Below are 21,574 nucleotides of genomic sequence, written 5' to 3' on the forward strand. Positions count from 1 at the left end.
CCTTTCACAAAAAGGATCAAGGGCGAGGAGCCTGGGTATTGAATGTGCATTCACTGTACATTCATAATAAATGCTGAACAGAATGGCACATTCATGATTGCTCTTGATGTAAATGAATGGCTGAATGAAAGTTTTAGGGCATAGCTCACCTCCAAGAGGGCAGTCCTATTCGCACTCATACCTGTCCAGTGGATCTTGAATTTCCTTGGAAAAACTAGTTTTTCCTCTCATCATAACAGCCGTCTCCTTCCTCCCTGCATCTTTGTAATCAGGCTTTTTTTTTTTTTTTCCCACACTGCTGTTGGATGAAAGATCCCGCCTTTGATTGAAATGGAATCTTCCACTATTGAGCAAGCTTTTGTTGAATGAGTCATCGGGGCGGCTGCTCATTGGCTGAGGCCGCTGGAACCAGGGGATTGCCTGGCGCCGGTGCAAGGCCCGGCTTCATTCACAGAAACGCTGGCTCGCTCGCTAGCCCTTTCATTCACACAAACAGCATTTCATTCACATTTTGCTGTTTTTGTCTGCTTCTAATGAAGATCACGGTTTGGGAATGATAGGGAAGTTTTGCTTTAGATTTGGGGGGACTTGGATAACCATCACCACCATCTCTGGAGTGTGCATTTGCTGTTGCTATGCCAGCAAGGGGAAGAAAAAAAATGAGTGCCATGCGGCTGCTCGGCTAGGCCTGCGGCCCTGGGAGGGGAGCTGCCGCTTCTCCACGCTCCTGCGTCCCCGCAGCGGGCCTCACCTGGCCCACCTTGAGTGGCACTCGTCACACCCTGTTCCATAAAGCTTTTCAAGGCTGGGTGCCTCAAGTGTCACATGTCTAGCCGTGGGTGTGAGAAGACTAAGGCTAATCTGATAACGTGCTAGAGGTAAATTCATTTTTTGCATAGAAGTAGACGGGAAACTTGGACAGGGAGCGAAAGCGTTTCACTGTGAAGGGCAGCTTCTCTCAATAGACCGATGAAGACCGATGAAGACCGGCAGAGCCCATGGTGACAGGGGTCAGTGGGTTTGCGTCTCCGCAGACCTTCTGGGGTGGGGTGGAGGGGCTCAGTGCTCTGTTTCGCGGACAGCAAGGAGGCCTGTGCGTTTCACTTGCAGCCGGTGTCTGACTCCTGAAAACAAGGCATCTTTCGGCGGGCTTGATCAGTGTACTGACAGCAGCTGCATTTTCCCCCTTTCTTTCTGCAGAGTTGCAAGCAGCAACCAAAGGGATATTGAAATGTATCTGTAGCGTTTCTTAGGCATTTCTCCAGAGCTTGAGCACATTGAGTTGGAATAAAGCTTCAAGCACAGCCCCCCTTTTGGAATGGATTTCTGGAGCTTGTTGCCATTCATCAAAAGAAACACTCTTCTTTTTCAGAAGTAGGTTTTCAGCTTAACCCTGGCTGAGAAAGACTGCTGTAAATTATCAGGGAAGAGACCCTCAGTGGCTCTGGGCAGAAGTTCATACGCAGATTTTTTTTTTTTTCCTGGGAGGGGGAGGAACTGCATCGCCACAAAGACTCTTGTCATGGCTGCTCTGTTGACTTGAAAAAAACCTTGGAGATTGATATTTTATGTTCACCTGGGAATGAATATTTTCTTTTTGGCTATTTAAGAATTCCTGCTGCTTTCCAAATCAAAATTCATGAGGATCCGCTGAAGATCTTATTCTTAAAAATCCTTCGTCACATTTTAACGCTGCACCGTCAGACACTTTTCTAGGCTCGCAGATGGGCTGAACAGGGGAGAAAAAAGCCTAGCATAGAATAATGGGTTTCAGAAAGTTCATTTGAAAGAACAGGATTTACCTCTGGCATAGATGCTGAAAGGGGGCAGGGAAAGGGGAGGTGAAAAACCAAAGGTTGGAAGGAAATGTCTGGGAAGGTAGAGAAAGGAAATTTGAGAATTGATTGGCTCTAGTGTGCTGTCAGTGGGTGTATGTGGTTTTTTTTCTTCTTCTTCTTTTTTTTTTTTTTGCTACAGGAAGTGATTTGCAGTGCTCACCGAGCCTTTGTTGAGAAGGGTCTCCTCTCGGAGTGAGTCATGCTTTTGCTGTGAGCAGCCCCAAGCAGCTGGGCGCGCAGCAGAGGAAACTATGACTTTTGCAAAGCGAACGTACCGCCCTCAGCAGCCGAGTCCGGGGCCGGGGCTGCGCGGCCGCGGCCGTGCGGGGTGTTAGCGGTGGGAGGCCGGCGCCGCTGCTCGCGCCCCCCAGCCTGCTGTCCCGGCCGCTCCGTCCCGCCCCGGGGACCGCGGCTCGCCTGCTATGCGCGGCAGCCTGCGCCGGGGCCGGCACCTGCAGCGCCCGGGCGGATGCGGCGAGCCCACGGAGGGGCATGCTTCCACGCACCAAGTACAACCGCTTCAGGAATGACTCGGTGACATCGGTCGATGACCTTCTGCACAACCTGTCGGTGAGCGGCGGTGGCAAGGTCTCGGCGGCGCGCGCGGCCCCGGCGGCGGCCCCCTACCTGGTGTCCGGAGAAGCGCTGCGCAGGGCGCCCGACGATGGGCCGGGCAGCCTGGGCCACCTGCTCCACAAGGTGTCCCACCTGAAACTCTCCAGCTCGGGCCTCCGCGGCCTGTCGGCGGCCAGGGAGCGGGCGGGCGCGCGGCTCTCTGGCAGCTGCAGCGCGCCCAGCCTGGCCGCCCCGGACGGCAGCGCGCCCCCCGGCCCCCGCGCCCCGGCCATGCGCGCCGCCAGGAAGGGCCGACCCGGCGACGAGCCGCCGCCCCGCGCCCCGCACGCCAACGACCAGGTGCTGGGGGCAGGAGTCACCTACGTCGTCAAGGTGGGTGCGGGCGCCGGCCGCCGGGTGGGAAAGCCCGGGCGCAGAGGCGTCCGGCACAGTGGGTCGCCTTGGAGGCCCGGGGGTGCGCACTTTTTCGCAGCCAGCTCGTTTGGCAGAGAGGACCCAGCTCAGAAAACGCACCCATTGCGCATCCAGTGGGAGAAGCTTTGAAATTGGTGACCTCACTGTCCTGGTTTCCCCTGGCTCCGCTCCTTTGGCATGCCTTTGCCACCGAGCTTTGCCATGTGTCCGGCCAGTACCCCTCTCGGCATGGACCACTCTCCCTGGGAACTGTGCATCAGGTCTGCCTAGGGTACACACTTGGAAGAACTGGGCAGTCCCTGCGATGAGAAAGGCAGGTGGTGTCACTACTTCTGTGTTTGCCCCAGGCGGCAGGGTAGATGGTTTCATTTCTTCCCTCAGCAAGAATTTCCAGCTTCTTGCAGTGCAGCCCAAGTACTGTCCTTTATACCAGATAGGTAGCAATTTCTTAGCCAGCAAGGTTTTCTTTGGTTTCTGCCTTTCCTTCCATGCCTCCTTTGGTTTACAGCAGCAGAAGGAAATTTGGGACTGTTTTCCCCTGAGGACTGGCCTTCCCTTTAAATAGGCTAAAGGAAGCTGAGCCACAGGCTGGAAAGTAGATTTTTTTTTTTTCCTCCAACACAGAATTATACAATCATGCCTGATGTAGTCCACAAAATTCTTCTCTTATGCAAGTATTCTATGATATTTAAAGAACAAATACTTAGCAGCATTCCTCTGGCCTGCCACATGCTTATCACATCCTTCTGGTCGTTGGGCAGCAGAGAATCACCATAGCGCTCTTCCAGCTGGGCAGACAGCCTCCAGACAGTGGAAAGGGGCCAAAATGACATTATTTCAGACTGGTCACTCCAAGACATGACTTTTTGTTTTAAGAGAAATGAGATGCACACTGTCCCCACGGTGTTGCCAATCACACTGAGAAACCTGCGGGCTCTTAGTGGATATTAATACTTACTGGCTACAGATCCAGTTTCAAAATTCTACAGACCACATCCCCTGGCAAAATATATCTTGATAATTTTGAACCAAATATTAAAGGAAACAGTTGACTTTGTGGACTATCTTTAACTATCTCAAAAGTACTAACAAAAGGAATGCGATCATGAGCATTAAAAATGGACCTGTTCTCCTTTCGAGTCTCCTTTTTAATTTAATCTTCATTCTTAGCTTCTGAGAGTGAATTAATCATATATTTTACAAAAGGGATGAAGATCAATATATAGTATGCACAGCTGGTTGAGTTTATTGTAAAAGAAAAAAGAATATTCCTCTTCTATGCCTTCTTTAAGTTATATAACCAGGAGCCGAAAACAAAAGGGAAAAAGAAGAAACAAAACCAAACAACAAAACCCCTGACAACACTGAGGTTAAGAAGTGATGCCAGAGTATATTACTTGTGGCATGTGTAATATAGTATAATTGCTATCTGAAGGAAAAAAAGAACCATGTTAGACAGATGTTGGCAAAGGTTTTTATACCTGTCATGTTGAACATAGAGGGTAGTTTCCAAATGGAGGGAGAATTTTCAAACTTATGTCTCTAAAGCTTCCTTTAAAAAAATAACTTGCTTTGCTTAGGGCTTTACTCTTGCTTTTTGAAGGATGGAGGCTGACATCCAGTTCTAAATGTCAGTTGTGGCCAAAGAAAACTAGTCTACTGTCCTGGGCTATTAGGTTGTGACATCCGGTTCCCTCAACCCCAAAGCAAGAGCAGCACTCAAATAAGTGAAAGGCTGGGTCTGCCTGGAGCCTTCTGGATTTGGGGTCATTTTGCTGTGCCAAAGGATTGTAGTGACCTGGGGGCACATAGCATGCCCGGTTAGTGCTCCTTGCTGTTGCCTGGTCCATCTTCAGTGGTGAATGGTGGCATCACAGGAATATAAGCTCAGGTTTCCCTGGAGAAGTTTGAAATCACACAGCAAAGGAGTCCAGACACTAAAGGACAATTTCTTCTGCGCACGTTTGATTCACAGCATCACATGGCCTTCTGTCAGTGCACATTTCTGAATTGCCCTTGTTGAGTTTAGAACAGTGAATTTATTTTCTTGAAAGATCACAAAACTAAAAAAAGAAAAGAAAGAAAGAAACCTGGTATTATTGGCTGATTTGCAAGTAGTTTTATTGGTGTCCTTACTTTGAAAGATCTCTGGTAGATAGAAAAGAGGCAGTCTTTATAACTTGCTTGTACATCAACAGCAAAATCTAAAGGCTTGGAGTTTGGGAGAGAACTTATTATTATTCTCTTTGATTTAAATGTATGTCTAAATTAAGGAAAACCCCAAATGTTTTCTAGTTTCCTGGAAGACTCATCTGCTGTATAATTATAGATTTCCTGCCTCAGAGACATATCTACCTAAAGACAATATTAGGATATTGCACACAGATTTATTCTTTAAAAATATTTCAATGTAATCTACTTACATAAAATGGACATTGTAAAATATAGATGTCTGGTGTATCAATTAGGAAACATCAAATTGTTTGAATAGCAGGTTGTAATATTAATTAATGAAGGATTTGAAATTTAAAAATAGTAATACCTGAGCAGCAGTAGAATTCCAGGCTCAGAGCATGTTTAATTTGTCCTTCGTGCCTTCACTTGAATCTGATGTTAATAACAGCATGAGATTATGCAAATGAGCAAGGGTTCAGGTTTGTGTTTGTTACTTCAGGACACCCATTGGTGGCACCTTTGTACCTGCCTAAGTATGCCTGACACTGGGTTTTGTTTTGTGTGTGTGTGTGTGTTTTTCTTTTTTGGTGACACAAAAGGAAAAGAACAAGAAAGTATGTCCTTGAGATAAAGGAAAATCATAATAGCAAAGAGCAATGGATATTTTCACTATAATTCTATTTTAAAACTGTTTTACATTTGGGCTTGAAAGGCCTAAAGACATACAGACAAATATGGAGGACACTGCTGCCCACTTTCAAATTCTATTGCCTAGAAATCCAAGCTGGCGAGGAGCCTGAGTGCCCATGGGGGCTGCTACTGATGTTTAGCAGGTCCCAAAGGCAATATTGGGATGCTCTACCCACAGATCCGCAGGGCGAACAGTTTAGGAAGGAAAGATAGCCAAGAACAGTTGGGGGTCAGTTCTTTAAAATAGCCACTGGCTGTTGTGGAAGAGTCATTTGAAGCAAGCTTGTCTTGAGGTTCAGCCTTGACCAGCCCTGATGGAAGGCAATACTGTGTGGGCTACACCTGAGTTAGCTGTTGGCCCTCAATGGGAGGGTTCTGTAGAAGAAGAGTTCACTTTACAGCACATGACACCACAGGCTCAAAACAGGATCAGGATAAGAAGTGGCCACATTCAGGGCTGACCCAAGTGCCCACAGCAAGAATCAGGAGGTCAAGATGCTTGCTGATCCCCAGCAACCCAGTGAGAATGTAGGTTGTACTTCGTCGCTCAGTCATGTCCAACTCTTTGCAACCCCACGGACTGTAGCCCACCAGACTCCTTTGTCCATGGGATTCTCCAGGCAAGAATACTGGAGTGGGTTGCCATGCCCTCCGACAAGGGAACTTCCCAACCCAGGGATCGAACCCAGGTCTCCTGTATTGCAAGGAGATTCTCTACCAACTGAGCCAATAGGAAAGCCACAAGAGAAAGTAGGTTATTCATTCTTAAATCCTGTGACAGCCCCCTCAGACAGCCAAGGTTTTGGTCTGCAAAGAGTGGTGCTGTGTCTTTACTGACAATAGCTTCACATTATGAGCTGTTTATAGAAGATTTTAATAATCAGAGAACTACTGAATTATTTCCTGAAGTGCTGGATTGTTTTTCTTTTGGGATGAAGCCTTGTTTTTACAAAAGCTCTTTAAAAATTATTTTGTTTCTCCCATTTGTGACTCTGATGATATTTAGGGTGTACGAATTATTCATTTTATTTATAAATGTTCTATTGCTTTTTATAGGTGGTCTTTATTAACTGTTCTTACTCTAAAATTTATTCTTAATTGGTAGTTTTTTCTCACTTGCCTCACTGTCTTTAAAAGTATTTTAAATTTATTCTTAGAAAAAGTATCTACAATTTTTTTTCTTTTATTAGCACTGTATTCTTTTGATAACTATGAGCTAAGTAAGGTCATATTAAACGTCACCAACAAAGTTATTTCATGTATAGTCATGATATATTATTGTGGTGGGATTGATCAAATTTTGTTTTAATTCTAGATGAGTAAGTTGTTTCTTGATATAGAACATAATTTTAAAAGTTGATTTTTTTCCTTAAAATTGTTGAAAAATCTCATGAATGCATGGCTTATATGTAAACTGTCAAAATGATTTGAAAAACAGTTTAAGAAATTCTTGTGAGATTAGACAAAATTATTTATTTGATCTGGAAAGCAAGACACCTCTTTTTTTTAATGACACAAGTATAGCAGATGTGTGAAATGTGTATATGCACACACACACCACATCACACATAAACACATATACACATATCCCACACCACACACACACATACACACGCATACACACACACACCGAGTAGACACCTTGTAATGACTTCGGACAGGGTCATTAGAAAATAGTAAATGTTATACTTCCAGAAATGCCTGATTATTTCATTCATTACTTTTACATTCACATTTAAGAGAAAATAATTCTGAAGAAGATAAGCTTTTGGTGAAACTTAAATCTTACAAAGAGTGAACTTCTTGCTCCTTTACGTTCCCACTCGGTTTTATCTTTGAATATACGTCATATTTTCATATTTGTCATATATGAGAAATATCATTTTGGCAAAGTTGTGATAGTGGGATACTTCGGCAACAGACATGTAAGACATGTAAAAGGCTGGCTTTCCAGCCAACTGGCTTGTTCTGAAGGGTGTGTGAAGCCTGCCGCCCCTCTCTTGGTTGTGGTGTCTCCGAGCAGGAACATGGCCTGGAGAATCTGCAGGGTGCCTGGACACCAGGACCCCAGATCCATTTGGCCACCTCAGAGTGTGGGGCTCAAGAGGTCAGCCTGTCATGGCTGGGGCAGGTCTTTACTCCTGAACCTCGTGCATCTGGAAGAAAGGGGCCTCTGGCTTGCACCATGGTGTCAGGCTGTGCTTCCCCGGGTCACGTGCCTTCTGGGTGGCTTCGGCCAAGACCAGACCCCACGGTGCTACTGCCCAGAAAGTTGCACAGGGTTCAGGGGAAAGCACAGTGAGGATTCAACCCTTCAAACGAAAATACCCAAAGACAAATAAAGTTACATGGAATTAATTCAGAAAAAGATAGTTTCAGATGAAATGCAAAAAAATGATCAATTGGGCATATTTCCTGGGTAAAGGACAAGAAAAAAATTGAATTTTAACATAAAAAATTTACAATGTGTAGTGGATGAAGAATGTCTTTATGGTAGGAGGAATTAAGTGTAAGAATGTCCTGCTGAGTGGGTGGATGTTGGCTTTGTGTGTGTGTGTGTGTGTGTGTGTGTGCACATGCAGCTGCACAATAATCTTACAAGTTGCTTTTGGTCCTGCAAATTCATAAGCATTGATTTTCAGTTGAGGTTGAAAAAAAACCCACCAAAAACCAACAAATCATTCTGTCCCCATGTGGTTTAGCCTCTTCCCTAACCACCACCAGCGTGGAGACAATAACCCGTTGATATGTGTCAGTCTGGGCTTCCCACGTGGCTCAGTGGTAAAGGCTCAGCAATAAAGAATCTGCCTGCCAGTACAGGAGACACAGGAGACACGGGTTCAATCCCTGGATTGGGAAGATCCCCTGAAGGAGGAAATGGCAACCCAATCCAGTATTCTTGCCTGGAAAATCCCATGGACAGAGCAGTCTGGTGGGCTCTCGACCATGGAGTTGCAAAGAGTCAGACATGACTGAGCAACTAATCACACACATATACAGACACACAGACACACACAGACACACACACAAACACAGACACACACACACACACAGAGGCATCAGTCTGTGCCTCCCAGCGCTAGGATTGGTGCTGTTTTCCTAAAATAAACAGAAAGACACTAGTTAAACTTGGAGGGCCAGGGCCAGGAATCTCCACGAGAACCACTGAATTCCAACAAGATGCTGGGTCAAAGGCTGAGTTTCCATGGTTCACGCAGGGCTGTTCTCTTCACCTTGGTGGGGAGAAGGTGCCATGCATACCTGTGATGCATCTGGGAGGAGAGGACCAGTTGCTGCTCTCCTTGGGGAACTGTTTCCTCTAGCATCTTCTTGACTCTGCAGTGCCTCAGGCTGGGATCAGCCTCTGCCCTTGCTCTGGTAGATGATAGCAACTCAGGGCATCCTTGGTCTTTGGCCCTCAGACTCTGGGCTCAGACTTGCCTTGACTCTCGATAAGAGAGGTCTGGCAAATTCCACCACCTTCCAGCTGAGATCTCCATTTCTAGCCATGGTCTCATCTCCTGCAGGAACTGTCGGGAAACCTGGGTGCCGGAGGAGAAGCTGCAGGAATGGGAGAGTTGAAGGGCAGGAGACTCACCTTATTACTGGTGTTTCTGACGCTCAGCAGCTTCAAAGTACCTGAAACCCTCCAAGCCAAGACTTTCTGAGGAAGAATGTTCAAAGAGCTTGTTGTTATGATGCTTCTTCCTTTCTATATTTATTTATCGGCCACACCACCTGGCATGAAGGATCTTACTTCCCTGACCAGGGACTGAACCATCGTCCCCTGCAGTGGAAGTGTAGAATCTTAATCAGGGAGGTCCCAGCTGCTTACTTTCAAGCTGACTTGAAGCCATCCTAGTTTTTCTGAAACGTGTTGTTTTGCTAAAGTAAAGGCCCCTCAGAAGAGCCTTTCCTCACTTCTGTCTATTGAATGGGCAGAAAAATCTGCAAAGATTTGATTTCAAATTTTAAGAAACTTAAATTTGTACCAACTCCACAGACTCAGTGGGACTTAGCCTTCACTCAGCCTCTCTGCTGGGACCCTTCTGACAAACTTTATTTTATCAAATTCCATTAAGCATAATTGTTTGGCAGTCTAAACGGGCTCACAGACCAGGTTCAATCCTATTGCTTTTGCAAATATTCAGCATTTCTAATACCACTTGCCCATATAAAAATCTTCTGTTTAAAATTTTTTTGAAAAACCACAGCACAGCTCTAGCTCTGTTGAGGGAAAACTAGCCCCTAACCTGTTTTCAGCAGAAACACTATAAAATCAGGGTCTCTTATGCTTTCCCCCAAAGAGGGAAAAACAACGTTTTTATCTCTGGTGATGAAACCATGAAAAGGTGACTGTTTTTTGAGTGTTCTTCATGGTGAAGAACCAGCCCTTTCATTGGCCCTCCTGGAGGTGGACTCAGTGTGTATGCACAGTTCGGTTCTGCTGGGACCACTGTGCTGCACCAGGTCAGATCCTGAAGACCCCTTTCCCTCCTAGGACTTGGCACATACTTCTTACTTCCTTTCCCTCCGGGCCTCGGTTTGGACACTGATGTTACCGAGCAGAGGCCTGTTCAAGCAGAAGTCCCCACAGCCTGCTCAGCAGGAGAGGACCTTTGCCCTCCCCCAACCCCGGGGAGGAGGGCATATGGGGGGAGAGATGGTTGTCCCCTAATGCTGAATCTGTGAGGCAGCAATAATGAGAAAGGCAGCCTCTGGGGCCTGGGATCCATTATCTGATGGGTCCCAGGGCCCGCAGAGAAACAGTCATGGACTCTAAGCCCAGACACTGACGAGCCACCTTCTGTTGCTGGCAGTCCTGCAGCCTTGTGATGTCTCTCACCTGCTTTTGTACACCTTTTTTTTTTTTTCTAAATGTATGTTATTACTGTTTGGCTGCTCCCAGGTCTTATTTGCAGCATGCGGGATCTTTAGCTGTAGCATTCGGACTTTTAGTTGTCATAAGTGGAACCTAATTTCCTGACCAGGGACTGAACCCAGTCCCCCTGCATTGGGAGGGTAGAGTCTTAAAAGTCCCATCAACCTTTCTTTATAAAATGTAAACATGTGCTGTGGAGATTTTCAAACACACACTGAGCATACAAAACATCAACATAAAAAAGAGAGAGGATGGTCTGATGAGCCCTCAGGTACCCGAGTCAGCTTCTCCAGCTGCCAGCTCACGGCCTCCCCCACTTCCTGAATGGTGCAGGGCTGGGGCTCTCAGACAGAACTCGAGGTTCTGATGAATAAGTTGCAGGATTGAGTTTCATAGTGCTTCCACATCTGGCGGAGCATGTTCAGGGTCACAGGCCCTGGGACACCCTTGCATTCGACTCTGTGGTCCCCAGGGCAGAGACAGTAGGGCAGCCCTTGTGGTTTCTTCTTTAAAGGTGATGACTTTGGGCTCCAAGAGGCACTGCTGATGGGCACCCCCAGGGGATGGGGTGGGAGCTGTACCTTGCTACCCACCCTGCTCGGGCTCCCCTGGACCACCCCTCTTCTGACTCTCCAGTAACCAGATGACCCTTTGAGGAACGGGTTTTCTCCCAAACTGTTTTTATAGCAGTGTATTAGTCCAGGGTCTCCAGAGATAGAGAACCAATAGGATGTACGTATAGGAGATTTGTGACAAGACATTGGCGTATGTGATTACTGAGAAGTCCGCAGGGTGAGTCAGCAGGCTTATGACCCAGGAAGAGACAACATTTCAGTGTGAGTCCAAAGGCAGGAGAAAGCCATTATCCCAGTTTGAAGGCCCTCAGGTAGGAGGAATTACCTCTTATCCTAGGGGAGTGTCAGTCTTTTGTTCTATTCAGGCCTTCAGTTGATTGGATGAGACCCACCCACATTGGGAAAGGCAGTCTGCTTTACTCAGTCTATCCATTTAAATGTTAAAGTCATCCATAAACACCTTCACAGAAACACCCAGAATCACTGTTGGTCCCTCTTTGGGCACCCGGTGGCCTAGCCAAGTTAACACACAAATTCAGCATCACAGGCATAGCCACAAACTTTTGGAGTCTCATCTAGGATGGCCATTAGTTCACCCAAACAGTTAGAGAGATTCATGTGCCCTGGAAGAATGGAGATGAAAGATAAGAAACGCCTAAGTAAATCTCCTGGAAGAATCTCAGGTTTTCTTACCATTTCTCTGGGCACCAAATGGAGACACCTTTAAAAATTCCTCAAGCAGGACCTCAAACCAAAACCCTGGAGTATAAGACAGATGAACTATGACCTCTGCACACCAGGACAGCTGTGGAACTTTTGGGACCAGTGGCAAGAGTGTGTCTGTGGTTTGAGACTTGCTCAGAGTGGAGGCCTGATACATGAGGTGTCACACCTAACATTATCACCAGAGGCCAGAACAAGTTCACTGGTGGAATACAGCCCCCTTGTGTGTCTGTGTACAGGCTCTCAACCAGGGACAGAGGCTCTAGGAGGGAAACAGGTGTTTCTAGATCCATGAGTTATTGTTGTTGTATAGTCACTAAGTCATGTCCAGTTCCTTTTGTGACCCCATGGTCTGAAGTCTGCTAGGCTCCTCTGTCCATTGGATTCTCCAGGCAAGAGTACTGGAGTGGGTTGCCATTTCCTTCTCCAGGGGATCTTTCTGACTCAGGGATCAAACCCATGTCTCCTGCGTCTCCCGCCTTGGCAGGTGGATTCTTTACTGGTGAGCCGCTTGGGAAGCCCCACTGGGAGTCATTACTAAAATGGAAAAACTGTGCATTTTCTTTATGATTTGCAAATAATAATAGTAATTTATAGGCCTAGTTTTCTCAATGTAAGAGTTGCTCTCATAGATTTTAAAAAAGTGGTTTCATGTGAGCTTCTGTTTGTAGCTTTGAGCAAATTAGAGAATGAAGAGTATATATTACCAGACAGTGGAAGTAGCTAGGGCTGGTCCCTTTCAGAAACTGGGCTTTGTGTGAAAGGCTGATCATCACGTGAGCAAGCTGGCCTGAGTCCTGGGCCAGAGGAAACACTGTTAGACACTTGAGACTTTCCTGAGCTCACGTTCTGAGAAGCTCCTATCTTTTGTCCGTGTTCTTGTAACTGATGAAAGCTGGGGCACAGTCTAGAAATCCTGATTCTTGCACGTGTCAGCCTTGTTTGTCCTTGTCTGGTTCTGCTGGCTTCACTCCTTCAGGAGCTCCCCCTTTAGACTCTCCTCCTGGTCTCTGGGCTAGGGACATTGTTTTAAAATTTTAAAATTATTATTATTATTTTGGGGGCTTCACAGTGTGGCATGCAGGATCTTCCCTGACCAGGGATAGAACCTGTGTCCCCGGCACTGAAGTCCGGAGTCTTAACCACTGGACCACCAGGGGAGTCCAAACACTGCTTTTTAAAAAGTTGTCTTATTTATTTATTTGGCTGCACCCAGTCGTAGTTGCAGCACTCAGCATCTTGAATCTTCATACAGCACGAGAACTCTTATTTGCAACATGTGGGATCTAGTTCCCTGACCAGGGATCGAACCAGGACCCCCTGCGTTGGGAACATGGAGTCTTCAGCACTGAACCACAGAGAAGTCCCCAAACACTGCTTTTTTTTTTTAAGGATGGTTATTTGTGAGGTGGTGGTGGCTGCAGTCTCTAAAGGACTGAGCTGTGAATTTGTTCACTGGAAGTAGCAACTCCTGTAATAGATAATAATCTTGTTTGCAGAGTGGCTTAGTTACTTATTCACTAACATGGGAGAAGAAAATAAAAATCATCAAATGATGGCTGAGAGGAGGGGGTTCTGATGTTCCAGTGTGATCCACAAACTCCTGTCCTATAATTGCATTCCCCACTTCTGTTGCGCCCTGCCGCCCGCCCCACCCTCTCCCTCCTGCACTATCTGTTGGTTAAGACTCCCAGGGCAGAGATTTGCTAAGAAAAGTTAACACTTGGCTTTCTGGACAAAAACATGATTTATGTGCTGTGTATGTTTGCGCATGTTCAGTTGTGTCCAACTTTTTGAGATCCCATGAACTGTAGCCCGCTAGGCTTCTCTGTCCATGGATTTTTCAGTTAAGAATACTGGAGTAGCTTGCCATTTCCTGCTCCAGGGGATCTTCCCAGGGTTTGCCAATTCTTGGGGTGTAAATAGTTATGGGAGGTGGGAAAAGATGTATAGTAACACAGCTTTGCAGAGTCTTAACTTCGAGGGTGTGGATGATATTGACATGTCACACAATACTTAGAAGTGCTGAGTTTTGAGTATTACTTTTGATAAAATATAACTGATTGTTTGGACCTCCTCCTTAGGCTGTGCCATGCTTAGTCGCTCAGTCATATCTGACTCTTTGTGACTCCAGGGACTGTAGCTCTCTGGGCTCCTCTGTCCATGGGATTCTCCAGGCAAGAATATTGGAGTGGGTTACCATGCCCTCCTCCCTCCTTAGGCTGCTTGCATCTAAAACAAATTCCCCTCCAAGTAGCCCTTCTTCCCTTGCTACTCCACCTTCCTCATTTCACTTTCTTTCACCTAATTCATGCCAATATGAGACAATTGACTTCTTCTGACCTGTGGACAGTGTCTGGAAAAGGTTCCTGGGTGACCCTCTAATTATAAAACCGAAAACCCACTTCATCTGGTGCTGACACCTCACAGCCTCTCTCCCAGACTCCTGGCATCTGCTGTGAAGGTTCTTCTTCTTTGCTTTTTCTCCTCATTTCTATTCCTGGATTATTTATAAACAGTCTTACCCTCTCTGTTTCTCTTCTCATTCATTAACTCCTCCATCAATCTACTAACCAATTATTTTATTCAGTTCAGTTCAGTTGCTCAGTCGTGTCCGACTCTTTGCCATCCCATGAATCGCAGCATGCCAGGCTTCCCTGTCCATCACCAACTCCTGGAGTTCACTCAGGCTCACGTCCATCGAGTCGGTGATGCCATCCAGCCATCTCATCCTCTTTTGTCCCCTTCTCCTCCTGCCCCCAATCCCTCCCAGCATCAGAGTCTTTTCCAATGAGTCAACTCTTCGCATGAGGTGGCCAAAGTATTGGAGTTTCAGCTTTAGTATCATTCTTTCCGAAGAACACCGAGGACTGATCCCCTTTAGAATGGACTGGTTGGATCTCCTTGCAATCCAAGGGACTCTCAAGAGTCTTCTCCAACTAAGTTCCCATCCTGGGGTAATGTGTTGGGGATAAATAGGTGATTGCTTCTGCTGCTGCTGCTAAGTCGCTTCAGTCATGTCTGACTCTGTGTGACCCCATAGACGGCAGCCCACCAGGCTCCCCTGTCCCTGGTATTCTCCAAGCAAGAATACTGGAGTGGGTTGCCATTTCCTTCTCCAATGCATGAAAGTAAAAAGTGAAAGTGAAGTCGCTCAGTTGTGTCTGACTCTTAGCGATCCCATGGACTGCAGCCTACCAGGCTCCTCTGTCCATGGGATTTTCCAGGCAAGAGTACTGGAGTGGGGTGCCATTGCCTTCTCCAAAAGAGGGGATTAAATAAGCATAATTCCTGCTCTTTTGGTGCCAGTGGTGGAGACAGAGGAGAGAAAGTACCAGGAGATCACATTGGTGGTGAGGATGTGGAGATCAAGGATGGCTTCTCAGAGGAGGTGATATGGAAGTGGAGCCCTAGATATCCAGGAAGATGGATGGAATTGGTATGCAGATGTGTTCAAGCATGAGTGAGTGTGTGTGTGTGTGCATGTTCCATTCTAGGAGGAGATGGAAACTGACAGTAGCCAATGTAATTAGTGTATTGAGTCAGGAGAGGGTCCCCACGGACTGGCCAGCACTAGGCAAGTACAGTGGGAAACCACTGGAGATTTTCTGAAAGACTATTCTATCTTCTGTGTGGAGAACAGATTGGAAAGGCAGGAATAAAAGTGGAGACAGTTGAGAGGTAATAAGGAGGAGTATGGTGGCTTGGACCCATGTCATAGGTCAAAGGCCAGTGGCATATGTTGGGCGCAGGTCTGTATTGTTCACTGTCCATGTAACATGCCCATCCTCTCTTTCAGGGCCCCGTAAATGAAACAAATCTCAAACTCATAACCTTTCCCACCTCAGTTAAGGGTTTCATTGCTCACCTACTTCTCAAATTCAAGACCTCAAAGCCATCCTTGAATGCCTCCTTTTCCTAAACTCATTGTATCCGTTCAATCACTGAGCTATCATTTCTATTCCACAGGGTTTCAAATCTTCTTTTTCTTTTCCTTTTGCTCTGATTCATACCTTCATCATTTCTTGCTGTGACTATTACAATGAACTAACCAGTCGTCGATGATTGCTTTGGGAAGGACTCTTCTTTTTTAAATTAAATAAAAAAGATGATATAGTCTTACTTAGATGTTTCAGAGTGTCCTCTCAACAGCCTTCCCTTCAAATTTTCTTCCTTTCATAGATAATCACCATCACCTGTTTGCTATTTGTATTTCCAGACACACATATGCACACTTTTTTACCTTCCTTTCTTGTATCTTTTCTTTTCCCTTTCTGTTTTACAAAGCAAAATATCCTACATACATTTTTCTGTGACTTGCTTTTTTAAAAAATTTAATATGCCTTGGAAATCTTTCAGTATTAGCATTTATAATTCTGCTTCCTTCTTTTTGGCATTTGCTTAACATTCATGCACGATGTTACATGCACAGTATACATGCATGCATGTATGTGTGCATGCGTGTGTGCTAAGTCACTTCAGTCGTGTCTGACTCTTTGCGACCCCATGGACTGTAGCCCACCAGGCTTCTCTGTCCATGGGATAATCCAGGCAAGAGTACTGGAGTAGGTTGCCATATTCTCCTCCAGGGGATTTTCTCTATTCAGGGACTGAATCCATGTTTCTTATGTCTCATGCATTGGCACGCAGTTCTTTACTACTAAGCCACCTGGGAAGCCAAATATTCATGTATATGGAGGTGCTGATACTTATTTAGTCAGTTCTCTATTGTTAGACTGGAGAAGGCAATGGCACCCCACTCCAGTACTCTTGCCTGGAAAATCCCATGGACGGAGGAGCCTGGTAGGCTGCAGTCCATGGGGTCTCGAAGAGTTGGACACGACTGAACGACTTCACTTTCACTTTTCACTTTCATGCATTGGAGAAAGAAATGGCAACTCACTCCAGTGTTCTTGCCTGGAGAATCCCAGGGACTGGGGAGCCTTGTGGGCTGCCGTCTCTGGGGTCGCACAGAGTCGGACATGGCTGAAGCGACTTAGCAGCAGCAGCAGCTATTGTTAGACATGTAGATAGTTTCCAATTTATCCCAGTAAAATAATGAACATTCTTCTACACACGTATTTCCATTTGGGCAAATATTTTTGCCTGTGAGTACAGTAAGTTTTAGCTAATATTAATCTTTTCCTACGATACTTGTGGGACCTAAAGAACAGTGATCAATTCTATTGATGAAGGTGACTTTTTCATTCCTGGCTATAAAGTGAGTCCTGTTACTTAACTATAAAGGAGGACATTTACTGTGTACCTTTTACAAGTTAAGAAACATTTCCTATAACCTTAGTTTTCAAAAAGTTTCAAAGTAGTTTCCAGCATCTAGTGAGTAAATATATATTTTTTGCATTCTTCTGTTAATGTGGTGAATCATTTATCTTTGTAAAATGCATATCTCATCTTCTTAATTAAAATCTCTCTGTCACTTGCTTTTGCTTATGGAATTCAATCCAAATGAATTTCATATGATACCCAGACTTTCATGATTTGGCTTCAGTTTAGCTCTTGAGCTTCAACTCTTGCCCCTCCAGTTTCCAGCCTTATAACAACTTGTTTTCCCCAAACAAGTTGCAACTCTGGCCTTAGTTCCAAGGCCATTTTCCCACTCTGGGCCTCTTCTGTCCACTCCATCTTGGCCTGGAATAACTCTGTTGTTGTTCAGTCGCTCAGTTGTGCCTGACTCTGGGACTCCATGGACTGCAACATGCCAGGCTACTCTGTTCTCCACTGTCTCCTAGAGTTTTCTCAAAATCGTGTCCCTTGAGATGGAGAGTCCATTAACTCTGTTAGCTTTCAAGAACTTCGGGCAGCTGTTCCCTCCTGTCTCTCTGGTGAGGCAGGGTTAGTGTCACTCCTCAGGGTCTCCACAGCCCCGTAGGCCTGTCTTTGTGTTCATCAGTTTAATCCATGCTGAGTGAGAACCTGCCAGATTCATGTTGCTGGAGCTCCTGCAAACCTAACATGAATTCAATGGTCCCTGCTTTCAAGAAATCATTCTCCATAGAAGGTTTACATGGCCATGCATTGTGGAAAAGAAGGTCAGCTGGCTCTCCCCAAAATGTCCCTGGGTAAAGAGCCTGTGACAAACATTTACTATGTGACAATGGAGGAATCATGGTGGCTGGAGGCCACTGGGGCGTATGACAGAGCAAAAGAGACTGGTTACGAGGGTGACCTGTGGTCCTGTCATATATGGTTGGTGATTAAGAATGTGACTTCAGAGAGGCACATTTTGAACTCTGTTCTGTTTAAAAGTCCCTTGATGATTGTTCTTTCTGTGAACTGGCATGTATGAAATAGCCCATCCAAAGTCTTTACAGGGTGTTCCCTAGATCAGAGGGACCCATGAATTCTGTTTTATATTGCTTTTTCTCTAGTACTAATTGCAGAAAGATTTCAATAAGAGAATCAACTTTAATGAGAGCCATGAATAATTATTATTAAGTTAAAATATTGTATAACCAAATGTCACCAGGACATTTCCAAACAGAAAGCTAAACTGAACACTTCCACATGCTCCCACCTCTAATTAAAGCATGTGGATTTATGAAAAAGAATGAGGGAAAATGAATGTATCAACAAGTATTTTCTGAGGACTCAATTACTTGCCTTGTCCTGTGGAAGGTATTGTGGATTGTGAAAGAGGTACAGGGTGATTTTACAAAAGGAACTTGTGATCCAGTTGAGAAGGAAAAGCAGCTCCATTTTAAAAAGAAAGAAAAAAACATCATGTTCAATAAGGTTCTAATGGCATAGTGAGAGATTAGTGGTGGCTGGAGTTATCAAGAAAGGCTTCACAGAAGGTGTGGGATTTTTTTTTTTCTGGGTCCTGAAAGACTGTCCAGATCTGGGTAGGTAGAAGAGTGGAGAGTGTTCAAGCAAGAGAGCCAGAGTGAGAAACACTTTGAAGGTGGGAGTGGGCATGGCGTTTGACTAGGGGTTGGCCAGAGTCAGAGGGACGGTGAGAGGTCAGCTGCCATCTCTAGCCTCTTAGAGTCAGGATGCTCCCTATTTAATGGAGGGACCATTCAAACACTGGTCCTTGTTGGATTACACTTGATGGCTTCCCTCCATGTGGTTGACGTTTGCAGGTCTGATCTTCATTATTAGGTTACAGAGCCTGAGGGAGCTGGAGGAATGTTTCCCTTACTTTCTTCTCTCCAAGTTAAACATTTCTCCCTCAATCAACAGTCCCAATCTCATGATATCCTGGATTCTATTTGTTTATGTATTAGTTTGTTAATTACTTTTAAGAGACGTTGCTCATGTGAAAAATTTGGTGGAATTGTTTGGATTAGTGTATATTCTATTTTTAGAGTTTTGTCCTGTTCTCATCCACACGCTAGTAAAGTAATGCTCAAAATTCTCCAAGCCAGGCTTCAGCAATATGCGAACCGTGAACTTCCTGATGTTCAAGCTGGTTTTAGAAAAGGAAGAGGGACCAGAGATCAAATTGCCAACATCCGCTGGATCATGGAAAAAGCAAGAGAGTTCCAGAAAAACATCTATTTCTGCTTTATTGACTATGCCAACGCCTTTGACTGTGTGGATCACAATAAACTGTGGAAAATTCTGAAAGAGATGGGAATACCACACCACCTGATCTGCCTCTTGAGAAATCTGTATGCAGGTCAGGAAGCAACAGTTAGAACTGGACATGGAACAACAGACTGGTTTCAAATAGGAAAAGGAGTACATCAAGGCTATATATTGTCACCCTGTTTATTTAACTTATATGCAGAGTACATCATGAGAAACGCTGGACTGGAAGAAACACAAGCTGGAATCAAGATTGCCGGGAGAAATATCAATAACCTCAGATATGCAGATGACACCACTCTTATGGCAGAAAGTGAAGAGGAACTCAAAAGCCTCTTGATGAAAGTGGAGAGTGAAAAAGTTGGCTTAAAGCTCAACATTCAGAAAACGAAGATCATGGCATCCGGTCCCATCACTTCATGGGAAATAGATGGGGAAACAGTGGAAACAGTGTCAGACTTTATTTTTTTGGCTCCAAAATCACTGCAGATGGTGACTGCAGCCATGAAATTAAAAGACACTTACTCCTTGGAAGGAAAGTTATGACCAACCTAGATAGCATATTCAAAAGCAGAGACATTACTTTGCCACAAAGGTCCGTCTAGTCAAGGCTATGGTTTTTCCAGTGGTCATGTATGGATGTGAGTTGGACTGTGAAGAAAGCTGAGTGTTGAAGAATTGCTGGTTTTGAACTGTGGTGTTGGAGAAGACTCTTGAGAGTCACTTGGACTGCAAGGAGATCCAACCAGTCCATTCTGAAGGAGATCAGCCCTGGGATTTCTTTGGAAGGAATGATGCTAAAGCTGAAACTCCAGTACTTTGGCCACCTCATGCAAGGAGTTGACTCATTGGAAAAGACTCTGATGCTGGGAGGGATTGGGGGCAAGAGGAGAAGGGGACGACAGAGGATGAGATGGCTGGATGGCATCACTGACTCGATGGACATGAGTCTCAGTGAACTCCGGGAGTTGGTGATGGGCAGGGAGGTCTGGCGTACTGCGATTCATGGGGTCACAAAAAGTCAGACATGACTGAGTGACTGATCTGATCTAATGTGATCTGAAGGATAATTTAGAAGTGGATACCTGTGGCGGATTCATGTTGATATATGGCAAAACCAATACAATATTGTAAAGTTAAAAAATAAAATAAAATACTAAAAAAAAAAAAAAGAAGTGGACATTTAGAACTGGATGTTAGAACTAGAACTGGAACAGCAGACTGGTTCCAAATCAGGAAAGGAGTACATTAAGGCTGTATATTGTCACCCTGCTTATTTAACTTACATGCAGAGTACATCATGAGAAACGCTGGACTGGATGAAGCACAAGCTGGAATCAAGATTGATGGGAGAAATATCAATAACCTCAAATATGCAGATGACACCACCCTTATGGCAGAAAGTGAAGAAGAACTAAAGAGCCTCTGGATGGAAGTGAAAGAAGAGAGTGAAAAAGTTGGCTTAAAACTCAATATTCAGAAAACTAAAATCATGGCATCCAGTCCCATCACTTCATGGCAAATAGATGGGGAAACCATGGAAACGGTGACAGACTTTATTTTTGGGGCTCCAAAATCACTGCAGATGGTGATTGCAGTCATGAAATTAAAAGACACTTGCTCCTTGGAAGAAAAGTTATGACCAACCTAGATAGCTCATTAAATAGCAAAGACATTACTTTGCCAACAAAGGTCCATCTAGTCAAAGCTATGGTTTTTCCAGTAGTCATGCATGGATGTAAGAGTTGGACTATAAAGAAAGCTGAGCACCAAAGAATGGATACTTTTGAACTGTGGTGTTGGAGAAGACTCTTGAGAGTCCCTTGGACAGCAAAGACACCCAACCAGTCCATTCTAAAGGAAATCAGTCCTAACTATTCATTAGAAGGACTGATGCTGAGGCTGAAACTCCAATACTTTGGCCACCTGATGCAAAGAATTTTCTCATTGGAAAAGACCCTGATGCTGGGAAAGATTGAAGGCAGGAGGAGAAGGGGACAACAGAAGATGAGATGGTTTATGGCATCATTGACTCAATGGACATGAATTTGAGTAGACTCCGGGAGTTGGTGATGGACAGGGAGGTCTGGAGCGCTGCAGTCCATGGGGTGGCAAAGAGTCAGACATGACTGAGCGACTGAACTGAACTG

The 21,574-nt window shown here is 45.2% G+C and overlaps 1 protein-coding gene across 2 annotated transcripts in view; it reads left to right on the plus strand.

Annotated features, from left to right (window-relative positions):
• The first annotated feature begins 1,441 nt into the window (after nucleotides 1–1,441).
• SHC3 (SHC adaptor protein 3) overlaps nucleotides 1,442–21,574 on the plus strand; it is a 192,285-nt gene continuing 172,152 nt past the window's right edge. The window contains exon 1 of one of the 2 annotated variants that reach the window (XM_006064072.4): nucleotides 1,442–2,786. In XM_006064072.4, coding sequence (XP_006064134.3) covers nucleotides 2,331–2,786 — 456 coding nt within the window. In that variant the 5' untranslated portion in view covers nucleotides 1,442–2,330. The remainder of the gene's footprint in view (nucleotides 2,787–21,574) is intronic. The other variant, XM_025282118.3, reaches the window with a different exon arrangement.

The sequence above is a fragment of the Bubalus bubalis genome, chromosome 3, assembly GCF_019923935.1.
Source record: "Bubalus bubalis isolate 160015118507 breed Murrah chromosome 3, NDDB_SH_1, whole genome shotgun sequence".
NCBI classification, from domain to species: domain Eukaryota; kingdom Metazoa; phylum Chordata; class Mammalia; order Artiodactyla; family Bovidae; genus Bubalus; species Bubalus bubalis.